The 26,996-nt window shown below is 36.5% G+C and overlaps 3 protein-coding genes across 7 annotated transcripts; 1 reads left to right on the forward strand and 2 right to left on the reverse strand.

Moving 5' to 3' along the window:
- Positions 1–310: 310 nt before the first annotated feature.
- Positions 311–2,134, forward strand: LOC107849842 (UPF0481 protein At3g47200). Its single transcript, XM_016694387.2, has 2 exons — positions 311–374; positions 791–2,134. Exon 2 carries the CDS (start codon positions 855–857, stop codon positions 2,121–2,123), a length of 1,269 nt encoding a protein of 422 aa, XP_016549873.2. The 5' UTR covers positions 311–374; positions 791–854; the 3' UTR covers positions 2,124–2,134.
- Positions 2,135–2,798: 664 nt separating this feature from the next.
- LOC107850993 (ubiquitin-conjugating enzyme E2 32) lies at positions 2,799–7,545 on the reverse strand. The gene is made up of 5 exons (XM_016695867.2): positions 7,279–7,545; positions 5,062–5,193; positions 4,389–4,473; positions 3,660–3,823; positions 2,799–3,582 (listed from the first exon to the last, which is right to left on the reverse strand). Exons 1-5 carry the CDS (start codon positions 7,387–7,389, stop codon positions 3,148–3,150), a joined length of 927 nt encoding a protein of 308 aa, XP_016551353.1. The 5' UTR covers positions 7,390–7,545; the 3' UTR covers positions 2,799–3,147.
- A 4,053-nt stretch (positions 7,546–11,598) lies between these two features.
- LOC107850681 (serine/threonine-protein phosphatase 4 regulatory subunit 3) lies at positions 11,599–26,072 on the reverse strand. Of its 5 annotated transcripts, XM_016695381.2 has the most exons (25): positions 25,745–26,060; positions 23,529–23,585; positions 21,788–21,868; positions 21,563–21,662; positions 21,383–21,467; positions 21,177–21,226; positions 20,551–20,630; positions 20,026–20,085; positions 18,988–19,087; positions 18,815–18,892; positions 18,574–18,638; positions 18,371–18,439; positions 18,216–18,293; positions 18,042–18,137; positions 17,812–17,882; positions 17,626–17,703; positions 17,410–17,503; positions 16,765–16,860; positions 14,951–15,168; positions 14,747–14,861; positions 13,271–13,402; positions 13,071–13,178; positions 12,874–12,986; positions 12,716–12,805; positions 11,599–12,641 (listed from the first exon to the last, which is right to left on the reverse strand). In XM_016695381.2, the coding sequence occupies exons 1-25, from the start codon at positions 25,787–25,789 to the stop codon at positions 12,140–12,142; spliced, it is 2,661 nt and encodes an 886-aa protein (XP_016550867.1). In that variant the 5' UTR covers positions 25,790–26,060; the 3' UTR covers positions 11,599–12,139. The 5 variants fall into 5 exon arrangements, 4 of the variants coding, with proteins under 4 accessions (XP_016550867.1, XP_016550868.1, XP_047257293.1 ...); XM_016695382.2 differs by lacking the exon at positions 23,529–23,585 and having other exon boundaries at positions 25,745–26,068; XR_001668687.2 differs by lacking the exons at positions 11,599–12,641; positions 12,716–12,805; positions 12,874–12,986; ... (1 more) ...; positions 13,271–13,402; positions 14,747–14,861 and having other exon boundaries at positions 15,137–15,168; positions 17,410–17,498; positions 25,745–26,071.
- Between the last annotated feature and the right edge of the window lie 924 nt (positions 26,073–26,996).

The raw sequence follows: 26,996 nt of genomic DNA on the forward strand, positions 1-26,996 counted from the left end.
TTCAAAATATAAACCTGTAAGAAAAGTGGGATACGTAGTAAAGCTATTATAAAGGAATACGATAATTAGATAAATCTAAGAAAAGAAAATTAAATTTGACTACTTTTTATATTCTTTTGCTACTCAAGTATTTTTGCAAAAATATTCCTAGATTTTCATAAAAGTAATTAATAATTATAAGTTTTTGTTTGTAACAATTCTTTGCTTTCTGACAAAACTATGCTTCTCTCAAAATGAAGTAAACAAATAATGACTTCTCTTACATGTTCAACTTATAGAAAGATATATTTATAACACCTACCAATCATCAATATATTTCTATATTTTATAGTTTTGCCATCAACAACATATTCTAAAATTGTTGCATTCATTTGGTAAACCTTATTTCATCCCTTTCATCCTTTTAACTTGATGCTATATGTTGCTCGGAATCTTCAAAAATGTCATTGGATGTGTGTCGGATCCTTCATATGTAGTGCTCTTTTGGAGGATCAGACACATGCGCGCAGTGGCGGAGCCAGGATATTCTCTAACGGGGTTCATAAGTGAACATACGAATTAACAAAAGGGGGTTCAACATCTAATATATATACATAAGATATAATTTTAACCATGTATATATAGCTTAATTTTTCGATCCGCCACTGCATGCGCGACAGTATTTTTGGCGAGTCTGAGCAACTTAGACTTCATGTATATATGCCCTCAATGTAATTATGTACTGACTCTAAATCTTGAAATCGCCATTGCTTAGCGCGATTGATGGACTTTCTTTTTCTTGTTTTTGCAGGGGTTTCGTTAATGCAGTGAAAAAGTTCAATGATTTAACGATTTTGGAGAAGCTAGTACTACTCATGTCTAAAGGAGAGGTGAAAGAAGTAGATGTATCCTACACAAATGTGGAAACCAATGATCATGTACTCGATATCGTGCAAGAAGAAGAGGAAGAAGAAGATCTTGTACAATCAATTCGAGAAAAGATGGAAAATACCTCGAGTTTTCATCGTATCAACAGAGTTCCCGATGAACCTAAAAAGAAAAGCGAACATAGTTACTCACCTAAGTTAGTCTCGATAGGTCCTCTTCACCATGGTGTTGACAACCTTAAGGACGCGGAGGAACACAAGTGGTGTTATCTCAACACACTTGTTAGTAGAAAACCTATAAACACAGAAACCATATTAGAGAATTGTGTTCAAACACTTAGAAGTTTAGAGGACAAAGCAAGAAAATGCTATGGTGAAAACACAAATGAGCATATTGGAAGTAATGAATTTGTCCAAATGATGTTACTTGATAGTGGCTTTCTCATTGAGCTCTTCATCAAGTTTGCTATAAAGGGATTTCGACGTAGAGATGACATGTTCTTTAGCGATTCTGAGATGTTCTTTCGTCTCAGATGTGATTTGATTCTGATGGAAAACCAAATCCCTTTCTTCGTCCTTCACCAAGTGTTTCATTTGGTTCCCATCCCTAAAGAGTGTACTACTTACTCCCTCATTCAACTTGCCTTACTCTTCTTTCGGAAGTTGATCCCCGGAGAAGGAGTTGTAAGTACAGCGAGATACAGTCCGGATATTCACCATTTACTGGACTTAATACACCATTGTTACCTCCCAACAAGTCTGCAAATTCACTCAAATGGAACACAAAAACATATGCATAATGTACTGCATCTGCGTCATGTATTAGGGATCAAGTTCAAGAAAGCAATAAGTGAAAGTGTAATGAATATAAGACTTACCAAAAACAAAGTATTGGAAATCCCAACATTAAAACTACATAGGTACTCTGAGGTTTTGTTCAAGAACATGGTGGCAATGGAGCAATGTGGTGGCAGGAAGCACGTCGCGTCGTACGTTTACCTCATGAAGAGTCTTGTAAGGTCTGCAGAAGATGCAAGTTATTTAACAGAAAGGGAGATTTTGGATAGCAGTTTGTATAATGATGAAAAGATTTATCAACTAATGGAGGAGCTTAATGTGAAACTTGATGTTAAAGATTTCTATTATAGTGGACTTTGTGAGAAAGCTAATGGCTATAAGAAGAAAAATGTGTGGAAAGAATGGAGGCAGAAAATTAGCAGTGTGTATAAAAAGACTGTCAAAGGAATTTCATGCTAACATTTTTATTGCATCATGCTTCAGAAATTATTATATGGAATTCCAAATTATGTTTATGCTAAGTTGTTTTTCATCGTGCTTCACGTTACCGTCTTTTTGCCCTGAGTTGGGTGTCTATCGAAAACTGTTTACCGTCTTTTTATCCTGAGCCGGGGTCTATCGAAAACAACTTCTCTACTTCTTCGTTGGTAGTGGTATGGACGCCGGAGCCGGGGGTCTATCGAAAACTACCTCTCTACTTCTTCGTTGATAGTGGTATGGACTGCGTACATTTTACCCTCCCCAAACCCTCTCTACTTCTTCGTTGGTAGTGGTATGGACTCCCCAAACCCTCTCTACTTCTTCGTTGGTAGTGGTATGGACTGCGTACATTTTACCCTCCCAGGCCCTACCCTCTCTACTTCTTCGTTGGTAGTTGAATAGACTGCGTACATTTTACCATCTCCAGACCCCAGTATATGGAAATACACTAGCTATGTTGTTATTTATCTAAGTTGTTTTGTTACTGAAGTCAAGCCTTTCTATAACTACGACTGTGTGATCACACAAGGGGTCTGGAGAAAGTGAGGTAGGGGTCCGGAGAAAGTGAGGTGTATATAGACCTTATCCCTACCTTTTGTGGCAGAGAGGTTCTTTCTGAAACACACGTACAATATAACATAACATAAAAATCAATTCAAAAGAAAACTTGACCATCTTAGTAAGGTGTTGCAGAGAGATCCGACTGTATTAGACTTTCACTTGAACAGTGTACATAGAAACCAGCCAATATCAAACTGAATTTCTTTGGTTCATCTTAACTTCTACACATCTCATAAAAAGAAATGTTTTTTTATCTATACAAGAGAACTATTAAAATAACATATGGTAAATCATGTTTACTCATCGGACAATCTTTTATAATCGATGTCACAATTGCAAAAGGATAAATATACTACATTTGTTTCGGCATAAGTTGGCTGAAGGTGAAGTAAATTGCCAGATATATTGCTGTGTTGAACTCCATATTTACTGCCTGGTGGATTTACGATTCATCCATGAAGACAGCGCCGTGGCCGTTAGCTTTCATGAATTTCTTCAACAGAAGTGCGAGTATTGCAATTGTAAGTACAACCGCTGCCCATGTGAATAGACGGTCATCAGCTTGCCTCGGAATGGTCTGTTGAGGTGTGCGCATTATCCGATGCTCATTACGCCGTAAAGCAGGGGGCTCTATAGGGGCTTGTACAGGGGCCGGTACAGGATCAGCAGCATCTAAAGCCAATTCGCGTCTCTCTTCAGTAGTGGTGTCAGCAACGGATGGATTAGGATGGGTTTCTTCAGCAGCTTCATCGGTGGGCTTCTCAGGACTCGCTTGGGCTTGAGCCTCGTCCTCTCTATTACTGTTCTGTTCTTCGGGAGCTGGTGAGGGAGTAGCTTGAGGAACTGGGGGTGCTTTGCTTAGCATGTATTCATGTATCTGTAAAATAAACCAACTATTAATGCGAAGACAACAGATTGGATGTCAAAATGACATTTAGATAATGCTATCTATACCTCATCAATCAGCTTCTGACGCTCAGGAGTCCCATATTTTGGAGCCACATCACGAGATTTAATAGCTAAAACACGCCTTTCTTCCTTTGTATATTCAAGTGATCCAAGGGCACCATTTGGGTTGGTAGGCATAAATGCGATCAGGGCTACCAGCGCCGTGCGAACTGCAAATCATAAGTAAGATGATTAAATACAGATTAGTTTCAGTAGCTGTGCCTCTGACTAAACATAGGAAGCAGCTTAATTCAAGAGACTATACCACACAATAGCTTTGATGCACCGAAAAATGCTTTTCTCTAGTCGATACAGCTAAAGCATGATAGTTGCAAAAAAGGGGTTTGCTCCTACTTGACCTTTTTTTCATTTGAAACTTTTGCCCAGTACACCAATAGCAATCATAAATAAGTTGGAACACATATTCAATCTTGTATCTTTTACACTCATCAACATAACATCATGCCATATTCAATCATATAGACTCAACTAAATACAGCCACAGGTTAAAAGCAATGAACCATATAATTTTCGAGGGACATTGCCAACTCATGCATATGAAGATATCTTTTTATGGCCTAACATGACATTGCCTAAAATTTGAAATAGGAGGACCTGTTTTAATGCTTTCACATAAACAGGGTGTTTGGCAATATATCCCAAGAGAAAAACAAGGTGAATTATTCATCAAAATATAACATGGTATGAAAATGGTAGAGAGAATGATGAAGTTACCACTCCATGACGGTTGCCAGTGCTCAGGATGATGATTAGAAATACTCAAACATATCTTGGTCTGGGTTTCAAAACGTCCATTAGGCTGAAAAGAGAAAAAACGTGAGTTAGCAGATCCTTAAACACGAAGTGAATCAACTCTAAACCTAGCTGGCAAGTGGCAATCCCACACCTCACTAGACTGATTCCCTCTTGCTCCACTACCCCACGCAACCACCTACCGCTCCCAATAATCCCATCTCTTCTCTTTCAGTTTGTTAATCCTTGTACCTTTTCTTTTCCTTCACCAATCCTTTTTGCTACCCTCCTGGACGAATTTGAGTAGTGGAAGGGAAACTTGGGTCACAGTTCAAAACATATTCCAGATTCGCACATGGAGCAACGCAACGCCTTCTTTCGGAACCCTTGAGTCAGATGGCAAGACTTTCCTAACATTTGATTACTTTCTACTTAAATTACAAATCTCTCAGCCTCTTTCTCCCGTTATAACCTGTTCTCATCCTCTCTTTTTTCACGACAAAGATTTTATCACCCTGCGCAGACCAATCTGTAACGTCCGCTTGTGGCAGGGTGAGGTTAGACCCACAAAGCTCGCCCTATTCCGATTACTAAACCGTGTTCCATAAAATGACTTATGGACTAAGACAAACTTTTAAAACAGCAAGAAACTTACTGTCAAAAGCATGAAAGAAGGAGGCTTGAAAGGATATTCAGCGGGCAACTGGATTCGTCCATGATAAATACCCCCTTCAAACTCAGAATCTCGCGGACCCCTGATTGCAAATTGCCATTCAAATATGTTCTCCTGAAAAGGTAATATAAAGTTCAGCTTTAAATTGCTGTGTCATTGTGCAACTTTTAGAATTCAATACAACTTGTAAATGGAAGATAACCAGCCATTTAAAATCAACAGTTACCAGTGAAGGATTCAAGATCTTAAATACACACGTTACCTCATAAGAATAGAGAAGGAAAATTCCCAAAAATCAAATCTTGGACCACGTATATCAAAACAGCATAAAGGCATCACACTGAGAGCTAGAAGAACACGTAGCTCATTAATCGTTAGTGAGGTTGATTCTTGAAAAGGATCAACTATTATGCTTAGCACAAATGAACTTAGATCATAAAAACTCTAAGCCAAAGAAATTTTATCCGGGCTTAAGAGTTCTATATCATGGGCCACTATTATCATTTCAAATACTAGAAATCACTGGTTGCCGCCTTGTCTTAGTAATTTAGTTTATTTTGTCAGCAGTGAATACTAGCAAAGAAGGTTTTGCCAGGTAGCTTCAAATCTAAAGAGCATCCGTGCAGGAAAAATGACATCAACGAAACCATTTGCCTGTCGATACAGAAAACCATCAAATCTCACTAGAATGATTCTTGAAAAGGATCAACTATTATCCTTAGCATAAATGAACTTAGATCATAAAAACTCTAAGCCAAAGAAATTTTATCCGGGCTTAAGAGTTCTATATCACGGGCCACTATTATCATTTCAAATACTAGAAATCACCGGTTGCCGCCTTGTCTTAGTAATTTAGTTTATTTTGTCAGCAGTGAATACTAGCAAAGAAGGTTTTGCCAAGTAGCTTCAAATCTAAAGAGCATCCGTGCAGGAAAAATGACATCAACGAAACCATTTGCCTGTCGATACAGAAAACCATCAAATCTCACTAGAATTTCCATAGCAAAAAAAGCAAACAAATACCACCCGACAAGATTTTCTTTTTGGTTATAGCTGTGGTGGCAGGGGCAGCTTGTGCGCACCTCAACAAATTCCATGGGATAACAGACACCTCCCACATGCAACTCTTTCTACCAAGGCACCTCGACTAATTGCACGGGATACCTGCCACCTCCCACTAGGATCAGACAACTCTTCCTACCAAGGCACCTTGACTAATTGCACGGGATACCTTCCACCTCCCACCAACAACAGGCAACTCTTTCCACCAAGGCACCTCGACTAATTGCACGGGATACCTGCCACCTCCCACCAAGACCAAGCAACTCATCCCACCAAGACACCTCGACTAATTGCACGGGATACCTACAATTTCCCATCAGCATCAGGCTCTTTCCACCAAGGCACCTCGACTGATTCCACGGGATACCTCCCACCAGCAACCGGAAACTCTATCCACTAAGGCTAGAACATATGGGACGAAACCACCTAGTCTTTTACCAACTAACCACACACCCTATTTACATCTACACTCAAACAAGCACACAAATTCTCCAATTTGTCTCCGTAGGAACCCGAGACCTCATTATCCTCGACCATTACATCGACCACCAGGCCACACCCTTGGGTTCCACCGGACAAGAATATTAGCTATACACTCTAACTAGAATACCAACCAACCAACCACACACCCTACTTATATCTACTCACACAAGCACACAAATTCTCCAATTTATTCAACACTTTCTCCTTAACCCCCACTATAGTTGACCAAATTTCACATAGATCACCAAATTTACCTACTACTCACTTGGTTTAACACCTTTTTGGACTAATTTCCTGAGCTTAATCAGCCCAAATTAATTCTCAATTTTCAAAATTCACACACAGAAATTAGCAAAAATTCCAAATTTTTCATATTATTATTATTCACAATTCACCTGATTGGACTAATATTCTGAGCTAAATCAGACTAAATTAATCCTCAATTTTCAAAATTAACACACATAAATTATCAAATTTTCCATATTATTATTCACAATTCACCTAAAAATTCAATTTCTTTCCCATCAAACAATAAGATCGCCTAAGTTAACTCTAGGTGGATCCCAGCTATTTTTTAAAATAAAAGAATAAATTCAATTTCATTATTGAAAATTAATTTTTTTAAAATAATAATAATAAAATTAAATATTTAACCTCAAGAGGAAGACTCATGAAATCATCAGAAGGATTAGATTGCATTTCTTTAACTTCCTGTAATATTCTCTTCACCGCTGGATTCTTCAGATTATACTTATCCTCCGCCATATCTAATTATTCTCCGCCTCCGTAGATTCCGCCGTTGCCGATTACGGTCGTCGTAAGCTCACCGCCGGTCAAATCGCCGATGATAATGATAATGAATAATGATAAATATATAAATGAAAAGAAAATTTGGTGGGGCGATATATATATATAATTTCTACATATATAGAATATTTATATTTTATATATAAATAAGTAAAGTGAAGGGTGATGTGTTTATTATGACGTGGCGATTAATTATTGGATGGAGTGACAAGATGTTAGATTATTGTTTTTAGTTTTTTTTTTTTTTTTTCTCGTTTGCAAAATCATAATTTTTTTTAGATTTACGGTTAAAGTTAGAGGTCACTATGAATATAAATTGTATAATTTTTGCTTGTCTTTAGAGTTTTATTGTTCGTGATTTTTCTATAATGTTTATAATTTTGAATAAATAGTTTATAGAAATATTTATTTACTTTATTATGTAACAGTGTATTATCTTATTTTGTTGTGTTATGTTTTTTGTTTGTTATACTACTATATATCTTTAAGTTGAGGTCTATCGGAAATAGTCTTTCTATCTCATTTGAAGTATTGTTATGAATTGTGCACACGTTATTCTCCCAAACTTCACTTTGTGGGAATACATTACATATATTGTAGTTGTTATTGAAATTTTGTGAGAGAAGTAGGGTGATACAATCTCAAATTGTGTTTGGAATTCTCATGATCAAACACTATTATTTTTACTTTTTTCATTAAAGTGAAATAATTTTCCGAAGAAAGGATGATGAAAATCTAATGGTCAAATGGCTACTAATAATTCATGATTATGGAAAAGATTATTGACTTGAACTTTGATGGGATGGATTTATGTTTTTTCTCATCTAGACTAACTTTAGTCGATAGCGTTATCTCGTGTCTATTGTTGGTGAGGTAGCACAAATTTTGTGGAATTAATTGAGATGTCAATAAATTATTGAATAGACTGAAAAGATGTTCGTTTAATGTTTTTAGTAATGGATGATTACGAAAAAGATTAGTATTGACTTTGAAGGGATGGATTTATGATTTTTTTTTATATAGACTAATCTTAGCGGATAGCGTTATCTTATATTTATTGTTGGTAAGGTAGCACAAATCTCGCGGAATTAATCAAGGTGCTAGTAAAATATTGGATAGACTGAAAAGATGTTGATTATTGTTTTTAGTAATTGACGATTTTTCGGGGGTCTATCGGAAACAGCCTTTCTACTTCTTTAGAGGTAGAGGTATGGACTGCGTACATCTTACCCTCCTCAGACCTCACTATGTAGGAACAGTTTGTTGTTGTTGTAGTAATTGACGATTTTGGAGAAGATTATTATTGACTTGGAAGGGATGGATTTATGATTTGTGATTTAATTAATATTTCTCGACTATCGAAGTTTTGTTCAAAAATCTCATTCGAGAACTCGTAAAGAGAAAAAAAATTGTGTCACTAGCTTTTTATACCAATTTAGTTATAGGGGCTTCTATTGGAATTATGGTATAACAATTCGTACGTGATAAGTTAGCACAACTCGATCCTCTAACATTAGAATTGTTTATTCGTAATTCTTTTATAGAAAAGAATTTTTCGCGTCGTAATAGCTCTTTTATACCAAATTAGTTAAAAAGGCTTCCAAACTAATTTATATGATCTCACGATATCTAGGTTTAGAAACTTCAAAACTTTTAAAGTGCTTGAAAGAAACATTAACAAATCATCGACCTAATTAAGATCTTAAATTTGTTAATTTAATGTCTTAACCACTCAAATATCTCTTAAGGTAAGAGAAATACTGCATTCGTCTTAAATTATTTGTCATATTTTTTTTTGATATTACATTTCTTTTTTAAAAATAATAATAATGAGGGTAATAGGCTAATAGCCACCCTATTAGGGACCAAGCCCTAAGGGAGTATTTATTAGGAAAATTCACTATATAATTTGGTATTCTCTGTTTATATGTTTTATTTCAGTCTATAGTTTATCAAAAACTTCTTTATCTTCATAAAGTAAGAAGTACGACTAAATGCACATCACTTTTTGCATACTTCACTTGTAAGATTATATTATTACTTTTCACATAATTTACTTGAGCCGAGAATCTATTAAAAACAGTTTCTATACTCATAAGGTAAAATAAAGGTTGCATACATATTATTTTATCTATATTCTCATTTGTAAAATTACGCTGAATATGTTAGTTGTTTATTACTCCCCTATTACTTGAAATGGAGAAAATATCCAAACAGGAGATTGAAATTTCAAATTGGTAGTTGTAATTTTGTTTCCTTTGTAATGGGACACAGAGACAATTTTGTGGAAAACTTCCCCCCTTGGGAAAAGAAATCTTCTCAAACTTCAAAAAATAAAAAAATAAAAAATGTGTGTCACAATCCGAGTTGAGGTCCTGATCATGATGGACATCTCAAACCGCTGGAGTCCCATAAGATATGAAGTTCAACTTAAATAATAATTTGATGGACATCTCAAACCGTTGGAGTCCCATAAGATATGAAGTTCAACTTAAATAATAATTCAAAACTCAATTCTTGAAATACGACATAATAATATTTGTCAAATTCAATCTACGAAGTCTCTAACAATATGAATGGAAATTTTTAGCCTAAACATGACCCCGACAAATACTATAAACAAAATAGTACAAGTCTAATCGAAAGAAAAGGAACATATGCCTTCCGAAAGGTGGATGACTCACCACTTGCTAGCTGATGTTCCGAATGAATCCCAATGTTGAGCAAGATCAACGGAGTAATGTTTCGGAACCTACATCATGAAAAATTATAGCGTCCGGGGATGGTCAGTATAACAAATACTAGCATGCAAACGAAGGAAAGGAACTAAAATAATTGATAAAGCCGTTGATAGAACTCGAAACATAAACCCATAATAGAGAAAATAAGAAGCGACTTAAAAATTAGAGAAATAAAATTACATGAAGAGCTTTAATTCTGAATTATGTAGTTTACACCGACATTAAGTAACCCACGACTATATAGGTTCAGTCCATACCCAACTAGCGGCACCTCGATCCATGCTTGTTGCGTGGATTAGATAACATAATTTGGTCATTCATATCATCAACATAAACTGTAATACTAAGAAAGCATTCGGCGATCAGCCATTTTTCAGAATAGGACCTTCCCCACGAAGGCAAACACGATTTTCAGTGTTGGTTCACGACGACTACACCTTCTCGGTGAACTACATAATTCTCTTTAAGCCCAAATTAAAACATTTTTCTTAACATTTATCCGTAGAGTTTTTCATTAAAGCATTCACATTTACTATCGTCATACCAAGACTTGCAAATCACCAAAATTATTATCATTAAACATTCAAGAAATCAAAATCTCGCCTTTAAAATCATGAGCATAACAAAGCGTGGCTTCAAAATAACATGTTAAAATGAAATTCAGTCGACGAAATAGGGGGTGCGGATGCGGAGGCCACCACGAGGTCGAGGCAATAGACCACCCTTGTGATGGTCCGTGCAACGCGAGGCCAAGACACGGCCTCCTAGCGCGTGGCGTGACACATGATCCCATTTCACGTCCTAAACTTCATCCCAAAACGTTTTCTACTCAATCTAAGGGTCATATAAGCTCATTTTTTTCGCTCTAAAGGGACATACAAACATACATACGGGGTGTTACAATATGTCTACCTAATACCACTAATAGTGACCCTGTTAGAGTGAGAGAAAAAACACCAATGACCAAGTCTACAAGCAATGACTAAAACCAACCAACACATCTCCATGATGTAATACAACACAACAGAAAAAATTAAACAGCCAAGAGAGACATTGGAGAATGTGCAAAACCTTGAACTACATACCTAATATAAATCCCAAATGGGATCAAATGAGGTGAGAAAGTAGGAATGTACAGAGACCTTACTTCTACCACACGTAGAAAGTATGTTCCGATGGACCATCAGTTCAACAAAAGCGTTCTCAAAAACAAGCTCGATAAACATAAAAGCTATAGAAATCCCACAAGTGAAACCCAAAAGAGTAGTACACAGACCTTACCTCTTGCCACACATAGAGAGCATATTTTCATAGACTCTCACTCAAGAAGAGCGTTTTCGACGACAAGTTTGACTAGTAAAAGAGTAAAAGCTAGGGTGAAAATACTACATAAAGTTGTTGAGGTACAAAAGAGAGAAGAACCAAGTAGCAAAGGGCATTTATAAATTTGTTTTAAGACATCAATGTGAATCTAATGTACATATAAGCAGCAAAATGTTGATAGTCCACTCAAATTTTAATATACAATTTCGTATATAATTAGGCAACATTGAAACAGAAAACTTGGCCTTCAAGTAACACTGACCTCTCTAAGTCGACGAATAACCTTTATAGGGCAAAAGTTGGGTGCCCTATACATTGCAGCATACAAGTGCACATAACTAAAGTGATGGAGTTGGGGGTAGAGATAAACCAAAGAATTGGAGAATGCAAAATTCTATATCTATGTAAGGTTTTACAGGAGCAATTGGAAATGATAAACAAAAGAGAACTCAAGCCTGCGGCTATTCTCTCCCCATGCTTGCGACAACACTGTACAGACTCCCTTCCCCCAATAGTTACGAAATTCAACAATCGAATCACCTGTTAGCTCATCACGCGTGCTGAAGTTCTACTGAGGGCTGATTTGAAGCAAGCACATGCTCAAGCAATATCTTGTAGATCATGGTAGGAATCAGAAAGAGTTGTCATGATCCATTTACAGTCATTTCAGGCGATGACTTTGGCGGTATTAATGGATGGTCCTCTCCTCTCTGCCTGTTATCATCAGAACTGTGCATGTTTTCAGCACAACTTTGAGGACAATTTGGTTCTCGGTTGTCATGTTTATCCAAATCTGCACTGCCATTATCAGTAGAATCCCCTTTTTCCTCGTGTTTGGATTCGACAGTCTTCTTGTCTCCATCTGAGCATGAACCGTCTTGTGCTGTACTTCCCGTCTTTTTAGAGGGTAAAACTGCTTGACTTAAGGTTGAGCATAAAGCAGCAAAAACACTGTCTCGAGACTTAGAACCTTTAGCAATACGCTGCAACCTTTTTGGCTCAGGCTCTTCTTTCTGCGATAGCTTACGTTTCAACGGGAAAGACCCCACTGATCCATCTTCATCAGAATTATCTGATTGCTTCTTAGGTGGTGGCTTATAATCTTCATCATCTTCATCATCATCATAATCGACGAGCCCCCCAGATCTAAAGAAACGGGAGTCTCAAAACGTATTCCCTTAGTTTAATAAATTCAGATTCAAGGAGTAACAGTTACTTACCTCACAGGTGAGACGCTTGGAGCAGATCCATTAGGCAAGGCTGGCCTACTTGCATTGGCCGCGGATGCAGAGGCAGAATCCTCCTCATCACTGAAGGATACACATATTCAGTGGGTATCAGCTGAAACATTTTTACATGAAAAAAAAGTAAAGCATACCTCTCTTCATTGAAATATTCCTCTTCTTCTTTCTCTAAACCACGGTCATCAACTCGTTTCCTAGGGTCGTCTAATAGATTGCCGACACTTCTCGTTCCTGAACAGTCTAGCGACTACGAAAGACCCAAATAACCCGTTATGAGCCAAGCATCACTATCAAGAGTGTAATGCTGAACAACAGGCGCAATGGATAATACCTGATCATATTTAATTTTCAAAGAGTGGATAGATGTCAACTTTTCGAACTTAACTAGTTCATCCCAGAACCAGTCGACTAAATACTTGAGCAATATCTTCAAGTTATCCTGCATTATATCATGTCAGACCATAAGAAATAAGAGAAGCCACGTCACATTAACTTTCACAATCTAAGCAGGTGAAGGAAATAAGATACAACCTTACGAATATGCTCAAAAAGTTCAAGAACAGCTGAGTTTAGAAGATTGTAGCGATCTCCGTTAACAACAAAGACATCAACAACTGGTTTTAGGAGATTGTGCTTTACTATGTAATTCATCAAATGTTCATCCTGCAGATCAAAGAATTTTAATATAATCACAAATATACGAAAGGGTGACACTCGAAAATAATGAACATAGAAAAATACTTCAGTCTGCGAAATTTATAGAAGCTCTATTGCCATGTGAAATGACATTTAGATGAAGAGAGAAAACCCGTATAGAAATTGGTTGGTTATACAAATTGACTAATTATATAGGAGTTAGGTTTACATGATATGAGGAAAATTTCCTAGTTCTTGGATGTTTCCTAAATACAAGATATTAAGAATATTAATACAAGATAATCATCTTATTACTATCGACTTCCAAGAAACCTCGACCAGCTCAAGGACATTTAGGCAGTACAACCAAAACGAAGGCACTGTCTACCATTCCCAAAGGATTAATAAGGTTGCTTCACAGCCCCACACTAAATCAAACCAAATAAAATTCTACTTTTAGCACCAAACATGAAGGAAAAAGAATCATAACATATCATATTCTGGTCCACGATTTTGAAACCATTCTTAGAAAATTTTACACTATTGAATCAAGGTAGAAGGCAATGTTCGAATTCTGAATGGTACCTATGAACCTACAATCTCCCATGTCATTTTAACGATTACATCTTCTACAGTACAAAGCTCTACCAATGCAAAAATGTTGAATGTTGCAACAAATTCTCTTTAAGAACTCAATCATAGTGACATTATCTCAAACTTACTAAGACCAATGTTGCAGAAAATCTTACTTAATATCAAAAGGTTAATTTCTATATCAAAGTGTGGATTAATGTTTCTAACCACCAGAACCTAGAGACTTATAATACAAGAATTGATTCTTATATTTGGTCACGCCCTATTCTATGTCACAGTGGACTCTAGGAGTCTAAACCACTTCAAGTCTCAGCAGTTTTACTTTTACCTAGTTATTATCAGATAAAAGAAACTACATAAGTTAGCTACCAGTTTCCTTCAACATTCACCAAGTCTCTAGGGCAATCATGGGCTCATGAATCACCACGAGACAATCAGAACAAAGCAGAAATACAAAGCACCACTAAAGAAAAATTACAGGCGCATCTGCAGTCCTACGCAAAAAATCTTGTGTCTTAATGACCCAGACATTCCTGTGGATGAGCTGGCCCAATCCCAGTTGGCACACAAATTCGAACTCATGAATGCGCCTACCACCCATTCTGCATTATACTTCCTTTACCATTGGACCAAAGCCTTGGGGCTACTTCTCAAAACATGTTAAGCTAATTTCATGGGGTAAAACATTCACCACAGAGGACAAATGAATTATAACTTGATCAGTACAGTCATGTCCACAGACAACACTCTCTTGCTTAATAGAAGTAAACAACTTACATTGCGGGAAATAAGAGTTCTCATAAATCTAACAGCAGCAACTACAAGGTACTTCTCTTTTCTTCGTGTCAAAAACATAACTTTATCTATCACATTATTAAGAAGAAAGTTGCACCTGCAACACAGAAAAGAATCAAGATTAAACAAATAATCAAATTTAGCATTTAGGAACAAAGTAATTTGATGCCAAGATGAAAATATTACTTTATTCTGTAAGGATGGTGCACGATACAAAAACATAGGAGATCACAAATATTTAGTAGTATTTCTGGCTTGACACTACTTTGCTTTCCAGTTCCTCCATCAAAGCTCTCAGAGTTACTGACAGTTTGAGTGATACCATCAGTTGGGCAGGATGAAGTTATAACATCAACGAGTTGATTTAGGTGCTTCTCGTAGAAAATTTCAACAATGCTCTCTCTCTGAAACAAACAAACAGAAATTTAAAAAAAAAAAAAAAATAGAACTCCTAAGTAGTAGTTGAAATGTAAGAATTATAAGATAACACATTTTCACTTATTTTTTTTGTGTCAAACACATCTTTCATCTTCGAGGAGGTTCTTTGCATGGGCAAGCACCCAAACATTTCATTTTATAAGAAGGATCGGTGAAACACAAACTCATGATCTCTGCATGTTCAGTTGCCATGTGGATTATGTGAGCCAACTCATCAAAGAACTTTTGCAATTAAAGAGGAGACCCGTGCATATACTTGTTTTTTTCTCAAATACTAGCACTCTAAAGCTAATCACAAAAAAACTAATCCCCATCCCAAAACACAAACGAACCAAATTGGAGATACTTTGTTTATCCGATAACCGAGAAATCATTCGTTTCTAGTTTTGATACTAAGTGGATAATGGGTAGACTCCTTTACCCTTTTTCATTTAACAACCAAACTTGGTCCAGAGAAGGATTTAAACTCGTTATGTGTGCCTACCACACATCCTGCATTTTGTGACCTTTTCCCATGAACAACGCCCTAGGTCCTCAAGTTTGCAGATGCAGAACCACCTAAAATGCTTCTTGGGTAGTCAAGTTCCCCCACTGTATACTGCTTCTGTCTTCCTCTATAATCCATTCCTTGATCCTTACCCTTCCTAGATTTGTAAACAAGCACTAGACAACGACAACGATGTACCATGTGTAATCCCACAAGTGGGTTTGGGGAGGGTGGTGTACACAGCCTTAACCCCCCCTACCTTGTGAGGTAGAGAAGTTGTTTCCAGCAGAACCTCGGCTCAAGGTAAGCACATCAAATCAGTAAGAGAAGTAGTGAAGAAACTATAGATAGAGAAACTGTAGCAACAACAAATAGTACGATAACCAAAGCTTAGGAAACAACAGGTAAAAATAAAATCGAAGAATAGAATAGTAGTAGAGCACTAATAAGGGACCAACTAGCATTCTACCCTAATACTCAACCTCCATATTGTCCTATTTAGGGTCAAGTCCTCGGTAAGCTGCATAAGCTGCAGGTGTTTCATGTCAACTAATCACCCTCCCCAATACCTCTTCAAACTACCTTTACCTCTCCTAATACCCACCATAGCCAACCTCTCACACCTCCTCACTGGCGCATCTACGTGTCTCCTCTTCACATGCCTGAACCATCTCAGCCTCACCTCCCTCATCTTGTCTATCACAAAGGCCACTCAAATATCTTCATTCCTAATCCTATCTCTACTAGTATGCTCATACATCATCTCAAGAACAAGCACTAGAGTCAAAATAATGAAGTGCACTTCCCTGCTTAGAGAGGTCAGATATTATCAGTCCAGAATAAAATTTGTACAAGATGTTCCACCCACCATCACTGAAATTGGGAAGACATAAAGAGACAAAATTCTAGATCTGTCAGGAAAAGGCACATTGTCCATATCTATGTTGAAAGTACCAACCTGGTCATTAACTTGACTACCCAGATTTGCTGGACGAGGTATTAAAATTTAACTACCCCGATAAAACCAAAAACTATAACAATCAAGGTAAAACCAGAAGAGTTATAAGCAAAGCACCTGTGATCCTGATGCATACGAATCCAAGAGACTGCGCAGAATTTCAAGAAACTGGCAATGCATATCATCCTCAAAATCTGTTAGCATACCTTTCACCTGCAAATTTGAAAGCATATTATTAGTTACTTCGAGTAACTTCCATGGTGGCAAGTGCGGTTCAACACCATCCAATAGTAACATTAAGCCAAGGAAAAAGAAGATGAGTACTAAATTAACAAATACAGTAAAAGCCAGAAAAAAGACAAGTCTTTGTGTTACCATTACAAAACCATCCAGCATACGAAATAGGAAACATCAAAAAGATAAGAGATGGAGGAGAGACCAACCACTTCTCCAATTATTTATATCATCATGAATCAAGTACCGCATTCACAGCATAGAATAACTGAGCATTTAAACATGACAGCAGATGCCTCACAAGTTAGAACTTAACATGTTGGAGGGGGCAGGCATATGATTCACGATCCACATATTGAAGCAAATCATTGCAACAATAAAAAAAAATGTTAAATGAATGAATGCATCTTGGAACAGGTAACCAACGGTTGAGAGATGTTGATATAATGATATTCTATTAGTCCCCACCATTGAGCAACCGTAGATGTTAAAATTACAAGGAAAAGAAAAAAACAAATTTTTGCTCACCAGAAGCCCAAATAACGCAAGACCTTCCTGGCGAATTACATAAGACCGCAGAAGATTTGAATCTTGATTCAAGAAAAGAATGAGGATGTCTGTCCTGCATCAGTTAGAATCATTTCGGATGAGAATTTTTGGGGAACAACAACCAAAATCATGTAAAAAGACGGAAGGAAAAGGAAAAGAGTCTACTTGCTAAAATATAACGATATGGTCCATTACCCCGTCAGGACTAGCTTCTTGTCTTCACTCTGCAAAACATCAGCTATGATATCGAATATGCCTTCATTAACAAGATCCCTGAAATCACAATAGTATTTGCAGTTCTATCAGCTCCATTTGCTAGGAAAGCAACATAAAATAGATCAGATTGATATTAATATGAAAGACGAAGCATGTGATGAATACCTAAATAGACGATGTTGCTGAACCACCTGCAAACTCTTACTCAAAGTACAAAACTCATGCAAAAAGTGCACCTGCACAATGCAAGAACAGGAAAAGAAAACTAAGTATAATTATGATAGAGACTACAAATACCCCTTCCCAGGTCTCCCGACAAATATAATAATAAGGAACAAAAAGTAAAAGATGAAGGTGAAAGCCCAAAAGTGCATGGAAACAACAATTTTATTTACCAAATTTTTCTTTGATTCTGCAGATGTAGAAGGCAACTTCAACTTTCCAAACAAATCCTGAATGAAAGTGCTATCATCTTTTAAGAGAGATACAACCTATATCAAGACCAGACAGTAAGAGACTATATTAACCAGACAACAGAACATTTTAATTTCAGGAAAAGCAAATCTTACAACTGCGTTGTTTGAATGAATCATGGAATTAAGGTTTGCAAGTGTTGCATCATCCAAAACTCGAGACAAAATGACATCCTGAAAGTTAGCCCACAAACTGTAAGTTTCCTTGATGGCACAAGGATGTGATCTAAAAAGTAAAAGAACATAATCACCTTTAGATAGCCAACTCGATATGTTTGATGTATCTTTGAAAGGACTATCGGATCTTTAATAGATATAGCCTGACACACCCACAAAGCAAATAACAGATATCAATAAATGCAAACAAAACTAACATTGAAGACATTTCAGCAAACATTTCTAAGGGGCACTATTGCAGCAGGAAGAAAAGGAGTAGAAAAGAAACACAATGTACCTCCTTAAAGACCACATGCTCTTTAAGAAAATTGCGATGACGAACATGAGGAGCATCGGGATCATCTGTTGACCAAAACACGAGGGAATTCCGAAATGAGATCAATAAGCAAAGAAATGTCTTCAGCGTAAGACGTTGGACGAAGAGTTGGTGATCCAGTATATAATTAAACAATGGAGTTCTATTGGAATCAAAAAAAAAAAATCATTTTAAGTTGAAAGCAATAGGATTAAAGACTTACATTCAAGACACCCAATAATATCTATTATCAGCTCATCACCAAATATTTTTTCAAAGATCTGTGTGCTATTGAGCATAACTGCAAGAAACCATTTTATGCTGATTAGTTAAATCCTGCAAAAACAAGCCAAAGCATACCTGAAAGAAAATGGGAGACAGGTAGGAAATACTAACTGATTCCTCTCACTATTTTGAAAATGATGTGAAGATTCTCAATATTCTCCAGATCTTCAGAGATCCTAAACAAATCCATCAGCTTACTGAAAAAATCTTGCTGGAGAACAAAAGAACCCGACTCAGTATGATTCACCCATTGATCCAGAAAACAAGGAAACAAATGAATAAACAAGTAATTCTTAGAATGAATACAAATCAATGAAAAAAACGTAACACTTCTCTTGTTTCGCCCTTTTAGAGATGGGAGCGGGAAGGGCTCCTCCCCCTTTCTCTCGTCTTATGTATAGCATCAGAAACTCCTTGAGAGTTCAGCACTAACTTGAATAGAATACTGCACTTTGCACAAAGAATATTCACAAACAGTAAAGAAGATTCGGCGACTTCCAGCTACTTCACGGTTGGTAAAGGGGTGAAGGAGGCATTGAGGCAGAAGCAGTGATTCTACAGATCTCTACAGATATTTCGTTTAGCGATGGAAAAATCTCTACAGATCCAGAGCGAGTAAGGGACCCATGTTGAGCTACTAGCTGGACCAGATTGTATTCAGGTTGATGGGGAAAGGCGCCAAAGACACGAAAACCAGGAGGGACGAAGAGGGGTGGGGGAAGGGCACTGGCAGTACAGAGTGCTAATCTGTACATACAGCCACCACTTTAAGGCATTAAAACATTTACTATACCTATCAAAATTTTATATACAACTTACCAAAAGAAAGTTAGAATCCACTGATAGTTCAGTTCAATTTTCCTACTTATCTGTAACAGATAATCAAGTTCTCATCCAGTTATTGTTAGAGTAGTTAATAATTGGATCAAAAGGGGGAAGACAGGACTTTTATGTTCTCAAGATGGGTGACGAATATGACAGCAACTAATTCTTAAGCTAACATATTTGATGCAACTTCAAATTTTGATTTCTTTGTTACGAGGAAGATATTACTAATGCTAATTTGAGGTTGAAATCCCTCACTTCAATGACGATTAATCGTCCAAAAAGAAATCAAACTTGGAGAACTGAAAGATTCATGAAACTCACATCGTGCAATATTAGTTCTGTAACACGCAGCTGATCAGCAATGCCACCCTCTACAACTGTCTGCAGGTCAAACAATAACACATTTTCAGAAATCAGTACACAGTACAAAAAGATTTACACAACTCAAAAAGTGTATTGCCTCCCCCCCCCCCCCCCCAAGACAAAAAAAAAAAAAAAAAAAAGGCAAACAGACTTTTCCTATACCCTATACCTTTTAATTTTACATGCCTTTTTTTGGTTAGGATTGAGAACGCATCACAGTAATTTATTAATAATGACCATATTAACCACAGGTACCTACTCATCCCACCAGCACAGATACCAATTAACTTTGTCCAACCAAGGCTTTAGGTAGATGTAGGAAGTCTTGCCTGGATTTGAACCCACATCTTTTAAAAAAAGAAAAACTCTTGATTACTAGGGCACACCCTTGAGTGCAACTTAGGAAACTACCAAGACAATATAAGAAAAATACATTTGAACTATTTAAGATAAGAAATGCTGAAAGGATGAAATCAGATGAACCTTTAATATCAAGGGAAGAGTAGAAAGATCAACCGGGGGCAACTCCCTCAAATCACTGTTGACACTATGAAATGTCTCATCTGAAAATAGTCAGGGAAAAGAAGCGAAACAAATAAGTCATGCATATAAAACCTTATTCCGATAGGCATGACAAAATTGATAAACAGAATCAACAGTTCTCTGTAAGCACAAAAGAGCCCAATGATAGGTGTCCCAGAAGTAGGAGAAAGACTATATGGTCCTATTTTTGTAAAAGCCAGCAATTTATTGTGGTTCTCAGCATCAAAATGTATTCATATCAAGACAATAGCAACTGAAGCATTCAACAATAGCAACTGAACGTATTCGTGGGGAAACACTTTCATACTAAATCACGACAAATATGCAATTGAGTTTTACATTTCCTGTTTGGATAAAGACACATATCTCATTTAATTTTAATTAGTTGGAAAAAAATGGACCAAATATTTTTAGTATACATACTCCATATATCCACATGGGGCCAGAAATATGACTATGCCCAAGTGAGTACTATATTCACAGCCAAACTTTTGAAACTCAGAATCATGGAAAGTCAATAATGTTCCATTTGTCAAGCGTACAAAAATATCACTCTATAGACTCACTGTTAAGATTACTGAAGTGCATGTTCCTTTGCACGCTACATATATGGTCCCTACAAAGCAAAAAAAGACCAGATGTTATTTGCTGGTGCTTCCAACAGATTTTGAAAAATCCAAGCAACCTTAAAAAAGTTGATTTAAGGAGGGTAGTATATAACCAAGAACAGAGGAGATTTAAAACAAAAACAAAGACAATTTCCAAAACTTGCCATATATAGGAGCAACCAGTTGTCTCTTGAAAGCTAAGAGCCAGTTCAGTTGAATACTCCTGGTCTCTCCAGGATATAATTGTATCTGAATAGAAGAATATGTTTTCTCATGGAACTGTATAACATAACAGAAGTTATAAACAGGGAGAAAGGAGACAAAACTATGGAGCTGGAGGATACCTTCTTGCTTCCGATAGATATCTTCTGCACTGATACGGTGCAGGAGCAAAGTCTCATGATCTTCTTCATCAGCTACAAGCAATCCTAGATCTTCTGATCTCTGCATCAGCATCCAAAATCAGATGCATACAAATTAACCCCCTCCCATTCAGTCCATATGACCCGTTATTTGTTGACACAAACAAAATGGATAAGCTGAACATCAAACATTCTGCAAACACTCACCTCTATATAATCTACAGTAACATGACCTGTTCCTTGATCATCCCATTTCCCGTCGTCATTCAGACGATAGACCTTTACACGCTGCAGTACAGATGAGACGAAGGTTAATCTTGCAAAATTAACGTAATACAAGATGATGGAGCTTTACATGCTGTAGTACAGTAGCACAAGAAAATGCTTTTCAGGAGATGAAGAAAGTATTTTTCCCCGAAACACTTTTCAAACCTTGATCAAGCACAAATTGCAGATCTAATGTTGACCAAATGATTTTAGAAGGACTTGTCAAATGAATTTTCCAAAGACAAACTACTATTCTTTTATGAAGTGGTATATAAATAACAAAAGCATCAAGGTAATGCATGCAAAATAAAGGAAGAAAATCTATCATAAGACAAGGGAGCTGATAAATTCCGGGAAAGAGTACGGGCTATTCTTGACTGACTTTTTATAAAATAAAGGTCACGGTTATTCTCCAAAAAATTTTTATTTTATTTATTTATTTATTTGAAACAAAAAAACACTTTCGACAAAAAACACTTTTCAAAATAAGCAGATTATGGAAGCTTGGCAAACATGCTTAAGGCAGACATTAATTCCGAGAGCTTTTAGGCATTTTGAGGGAACTTACTAATTAGGCTGCTTTCCCTCCTTTTATTACCTATTCTTAATAAGAAATGAAAAGTTGTCTCCTATTATTAACTTCAATCATCATATTGCTAAACAACTACCAATCGGTGGATGTAGAAGTTTATGCAAGATAAGACCAAACAATCTCTAGAAATCTTCTATGATTTTGTCCTCTTTTCATCTTCTACCAAGATCTTAATAATTTTAATATTTTTTGATAATCAAGAGAGCAAAAAAATTCATGTTGCAGAGAATGGATCAATTCTAAAATGTCCAATCTCATATTGTCGCACAACCATCTCTTTTTTTACACAGAAGAAAAAATTATTAATGTACAAGCACTAAGCTAATGGTGGATTATTACAAAATGGGAGTCCCACATATACAAAATACAAATACAAATCTTAACATACGCATATTTAGGACATTCATCTTGTGGATACAATACATTAAGCCTCGGACACTCACATTTACTCCAATATGACATGGTTGTTTCCATATAACAGTGTTGGTCTCACAACAGCTTTATAAATTTGCATTTAATATTGTTAGGTATCTTTTTTTCATATGGTAGTCTCGTAATACTCCTTTTCAACCATATTATTCTAATTCAATGTATTACATCTTCATCTATGATCCGTCATATCATTCTTCACAAAGTTTAAAGCTTTAGGTTGTTCGCATTTAGGCACAAAAAATCCTAAACTTTCGCAATTCACAATTATTCTTCTCATGGACTTTCCTAAATTTCTACTTATCCTAAAACCTATGCAAAGTAAAGTGCTTCTCACATCCAAATTTTCAGCTGACTCCCTCACTAGTCTAACTTCAAGTAATCTATCAGAGCAATCCAGACTTGTTCAGTTTATGCCCTCTTTCATCCCTGAAATTGTTTATTCTAAGAAAAGGTGGAGGATGTCGAATTTTTGTGTCAATATTAAGACAAAATAGCTTCTCTGTTTGAACAGTGTATTAAGACAAAAATAGCTTCATAATTTTTCACATTAAGTTCGCCACTTGTGCCCTCAATAACATAACAAGATCCCTAATGAGACTGTATGCGATTTTCAATTCTTTTATCCACAAAAGAAAAAACAGGGAATTGCAGACTAACCATCAACACCACCAACTCAGAATATCCCAATATCCCATGATGAGAGGACATTTTCTCCTAGCGCCAAACAAGAGAAGGTTTATTTTCTAGATTCTAACATACAAATCAACAATGCAGGTCCACTTTCAGTAAGAATTCAACAATATAACAAAGCAAACATAGAAGACATAACACTCCACCTTGCACCACAAGTACATTCTGAAATGAAACTAAACCAAAACACAAATACTAGAATACCACTGCCAAAGAAACCCAGCAAAATATTATATTTTGAGCTCAGCTACCTTTAGCCAAACCCGTGGGCTTTGACCTGTGTCCTAAAGTGACATACAATAACAACATAACAACTGTAATCCCACAAGGCAGGTAGAGTGTACGCACACCTTACCCCTACCTCGTGAAGGCAGAGAGGTTGTTTCCAAAAGACCCTCGGCGCAAGTGCAGCAAATCAAAGCAATTCTAGCTCAAACGCAAGGACAACAACAAAAGTAAATTCCCCTCAGACCCGCTTCATCGATTCTCATACCCAGATATCCCCTATACCAATAGCTCGGTGTTCAGAATTTGTTGTATAATTTGGCCTGCCACTCTACCCTTCTCCACTTCAATCGTCAAACCATACTGCAAAAAAAAATAACCTCCAACTCCACCTATAGTTGCAATATATGACTTCTCTTGAGCGTCCATAGAAACCTCTACAACCCCAAAATTTACTGTCCCCTACTGTTACTTATCTCAGATATTGATAATAGTGAAACTATAATTACACAGTCCAAATTCTAGTTAAATAACCCAAATCCCAGCTAGTTCAGAATTTAAACGTAATGAATTCAACACAAATTAATTTCAAATAACATAGAGCTTGTTCAGATAGGCTTATAGCTTATGAATTATAAGAAAAAAACTAAAAGTTAGGATTTCTAAGAGCCTGTTTGTATTGTCTTATTTTAAGTGCTTTTAAGCCAAAATAGCTTCTAAGAACTTTTGTGGAGGCATAAGCTAAAAGCCCATCCAAAACATGCTCCAACTTATGGCTTTTGGCATATGTTACTCGGTCTCTTTAAAAATTTCATCGGGTGCGTGTCGGATCCTTCAAAAGTAGTGCATTTTTTGGAGGATCCGAAACGGGCGTGGCAACATATTTGGAGAGTCAATCAACTTAGCTTTTGGCTTATTTTTGTTATTTTGACTTAAAAACAAGTGTTAAAAGTACTTTTAATCTCAACCAAAACACTACAAAGGTGCTTAAAAGCACCTAAAACAAGCTAATCCAAACGCACCCAAAGGTGTGACCTAGTGGTCAATGAAGCGATTGAGAGTCATGAGGTCTCCGGTTCAAATCTCAACAGAAACAACACACTAGGTGATTTCGAGTTACCTAGTACATGTTGTTGATGGGAGGTGGCACATATCCCGTGGAATTAGTCAAGTGCACGAAAGCTAATTCAAACAGGATTTATAGCCAAATTCTAGCTAAATATCCAATTCCAGCTAGTTCAAAATTGAGACATAATCAATTCCCTAATAATCAATTTCAGATAATAAATAAAAGAGCTAAATCAGTGTGAATTTAGTCCTTATGTTCATAAAGAAGCAATTTTTATACTGAAATTCTAATTAAATATCCAAACAAGCTCAATAATAAATTCTATAACAATCGATTTCGTTTGGCCTAGTGTTTCAATAAAATGGGATGAGCATCATGAGGTCTCGGGTTCAATTCCCACCAAGACAAACACTAGGTAATTTCTTCCCATTTGTTCCTGTCTTGGTGGACAGAGTTACCTGGTACCTATTGCTGATGGGAGGTGCCGGGCTACGTTGCACAAACTCTTCACTTTTGCTCCCGCACCCGCGTCAATACTCCAAAAATACACTATTTTTGACACGCACCCGTTGACATTTTTGAAGTGTACGAGCAACAAAGGTTCCAGGCATCCTGGATTTAGTCGAGGTGCACGCAAGCTGGCCCGAACACCACGGTTATCAAAAAATAATACAACAACAACAACATACCCAGTGTATTACCACTACCGCATATGAAGTAGAAAAGCTATTTCCAATAGACTCCGACTCAAAACAGAAAACAGTAAAACAAACAAACAAATAATAATAATAATAATTAATTAATTTCAATTAATTAAAAACGAGCTGAATTTAGTACTTAGGGTTATAAAGCAACGATTTTTCGAGTAAAAAATAAACAGAAAACCAACCTGCATCGGATTATTAGAGTTGGATGACTTCTCTTGAGCACCCATAGAACCTTCTAGAACACCCAAAATTCACTCTGTTGTAACGGAGCTGGGGAACAAAATTAGGGTTTTTGAGCAGCAACAAAAAAAGGGAGGAAAAATAGGAAGTATTTGAGGTTAATATTGGGATAAATTAAAAATTGGGATCAATTGAAAACCCTAATAACCGCCATTGATATTGATTTTTGTACTGGATTTTCTCTCTCTTCGCTCTTTCTCTCTCTTCAATTTTACTTTCTCAAAAATTGTTCCTGCCCCGCCCCGAAATGGCTTTTGGGGATGCAGAAAGCAGTACATATGGTGAGGGTGAAATGACTTTAATGCCCTTCTACTTTGGATTATGCAATTTGGCTTAATAATATGTTTGGATGATATGGATTTGTTGTCTACTGGGCTAAGCTGTTATCAAGTTTAGAAGTGAGTGTTGTTTAATTTGTGTTTAATGCGTTATAAAGTTGTTCGTTTTCGTCTTTGGAATGTACGGTTTATTTAAGGTGGTATTGTGTGCGTCGCCTTTTTTTTATAGAAGTTTTCAGCTTAGAATACTGTTGATGTTCACTTTGATTTTTGGATTCTTTTTCTCTTTCTTCTCTCTTTGTTTTTCTTCTGAAGTTGTTCATCTCGACTTGACCTTTGGAATAAGAAAGCAATATATTGGATGATGATGAAATAACTGTAATACCCTTTTGACTGTAAGGAAAAAACACTTCGAATTATGCAATTTGGCTTAATAATATGTTGGACCTTGTAGATTTGTTGTCTGCTGGGTTACGATGTTATCGAGTTCATAAATGAGTGTTGCTTAATTTATGTTTAATGCGTTAGAAAGTTCTTTGTTTTTGTCTTTGCATCGTTTTTTTTATTCTCCCTCTTCAGATTTTACTTCTAAAGTTGTTCGTGCTCGACCTGGCTTTTGGGAATGCAGAAAGCAGGGCATTGGGTGATGGGTGAAATGACTTTAATAACATTTGATTATGCAGCATGGCCTAAAAATTTGTTGGACCTTATGAATTTGTTGTCTACTAGGCTATACTGTTATCGAGTTGATAAGTGAGTGTTGCTTGATTTGTGTTTAATGTGCTATAAAGTTCTTCGATTTCATCTTTGGAATGTGAGATCCATTTAAAATGTTGAGATCCATTTAAGATGTTATATGTGATCACTTATTTTAGAAGTTTTCGACTTGGAATGTTGTTAATGTTCACTTTGATTT

This window comes from Capsicum annuum, chromosome 12 (genome assembly GCF_002878395.1).
Source record: "Capsicum annuum cultivar UCD-10X-F1 chromosome 12, UCD10Xv1.1, whole genome shotgun sequence".
NCBI classification, from domain to species: Eukaryota; Viridiplantae; Streptophyta; class Magnoliopsida; order Solanales; family Solanaceae; genus Capsicum; species Capsicum annuum.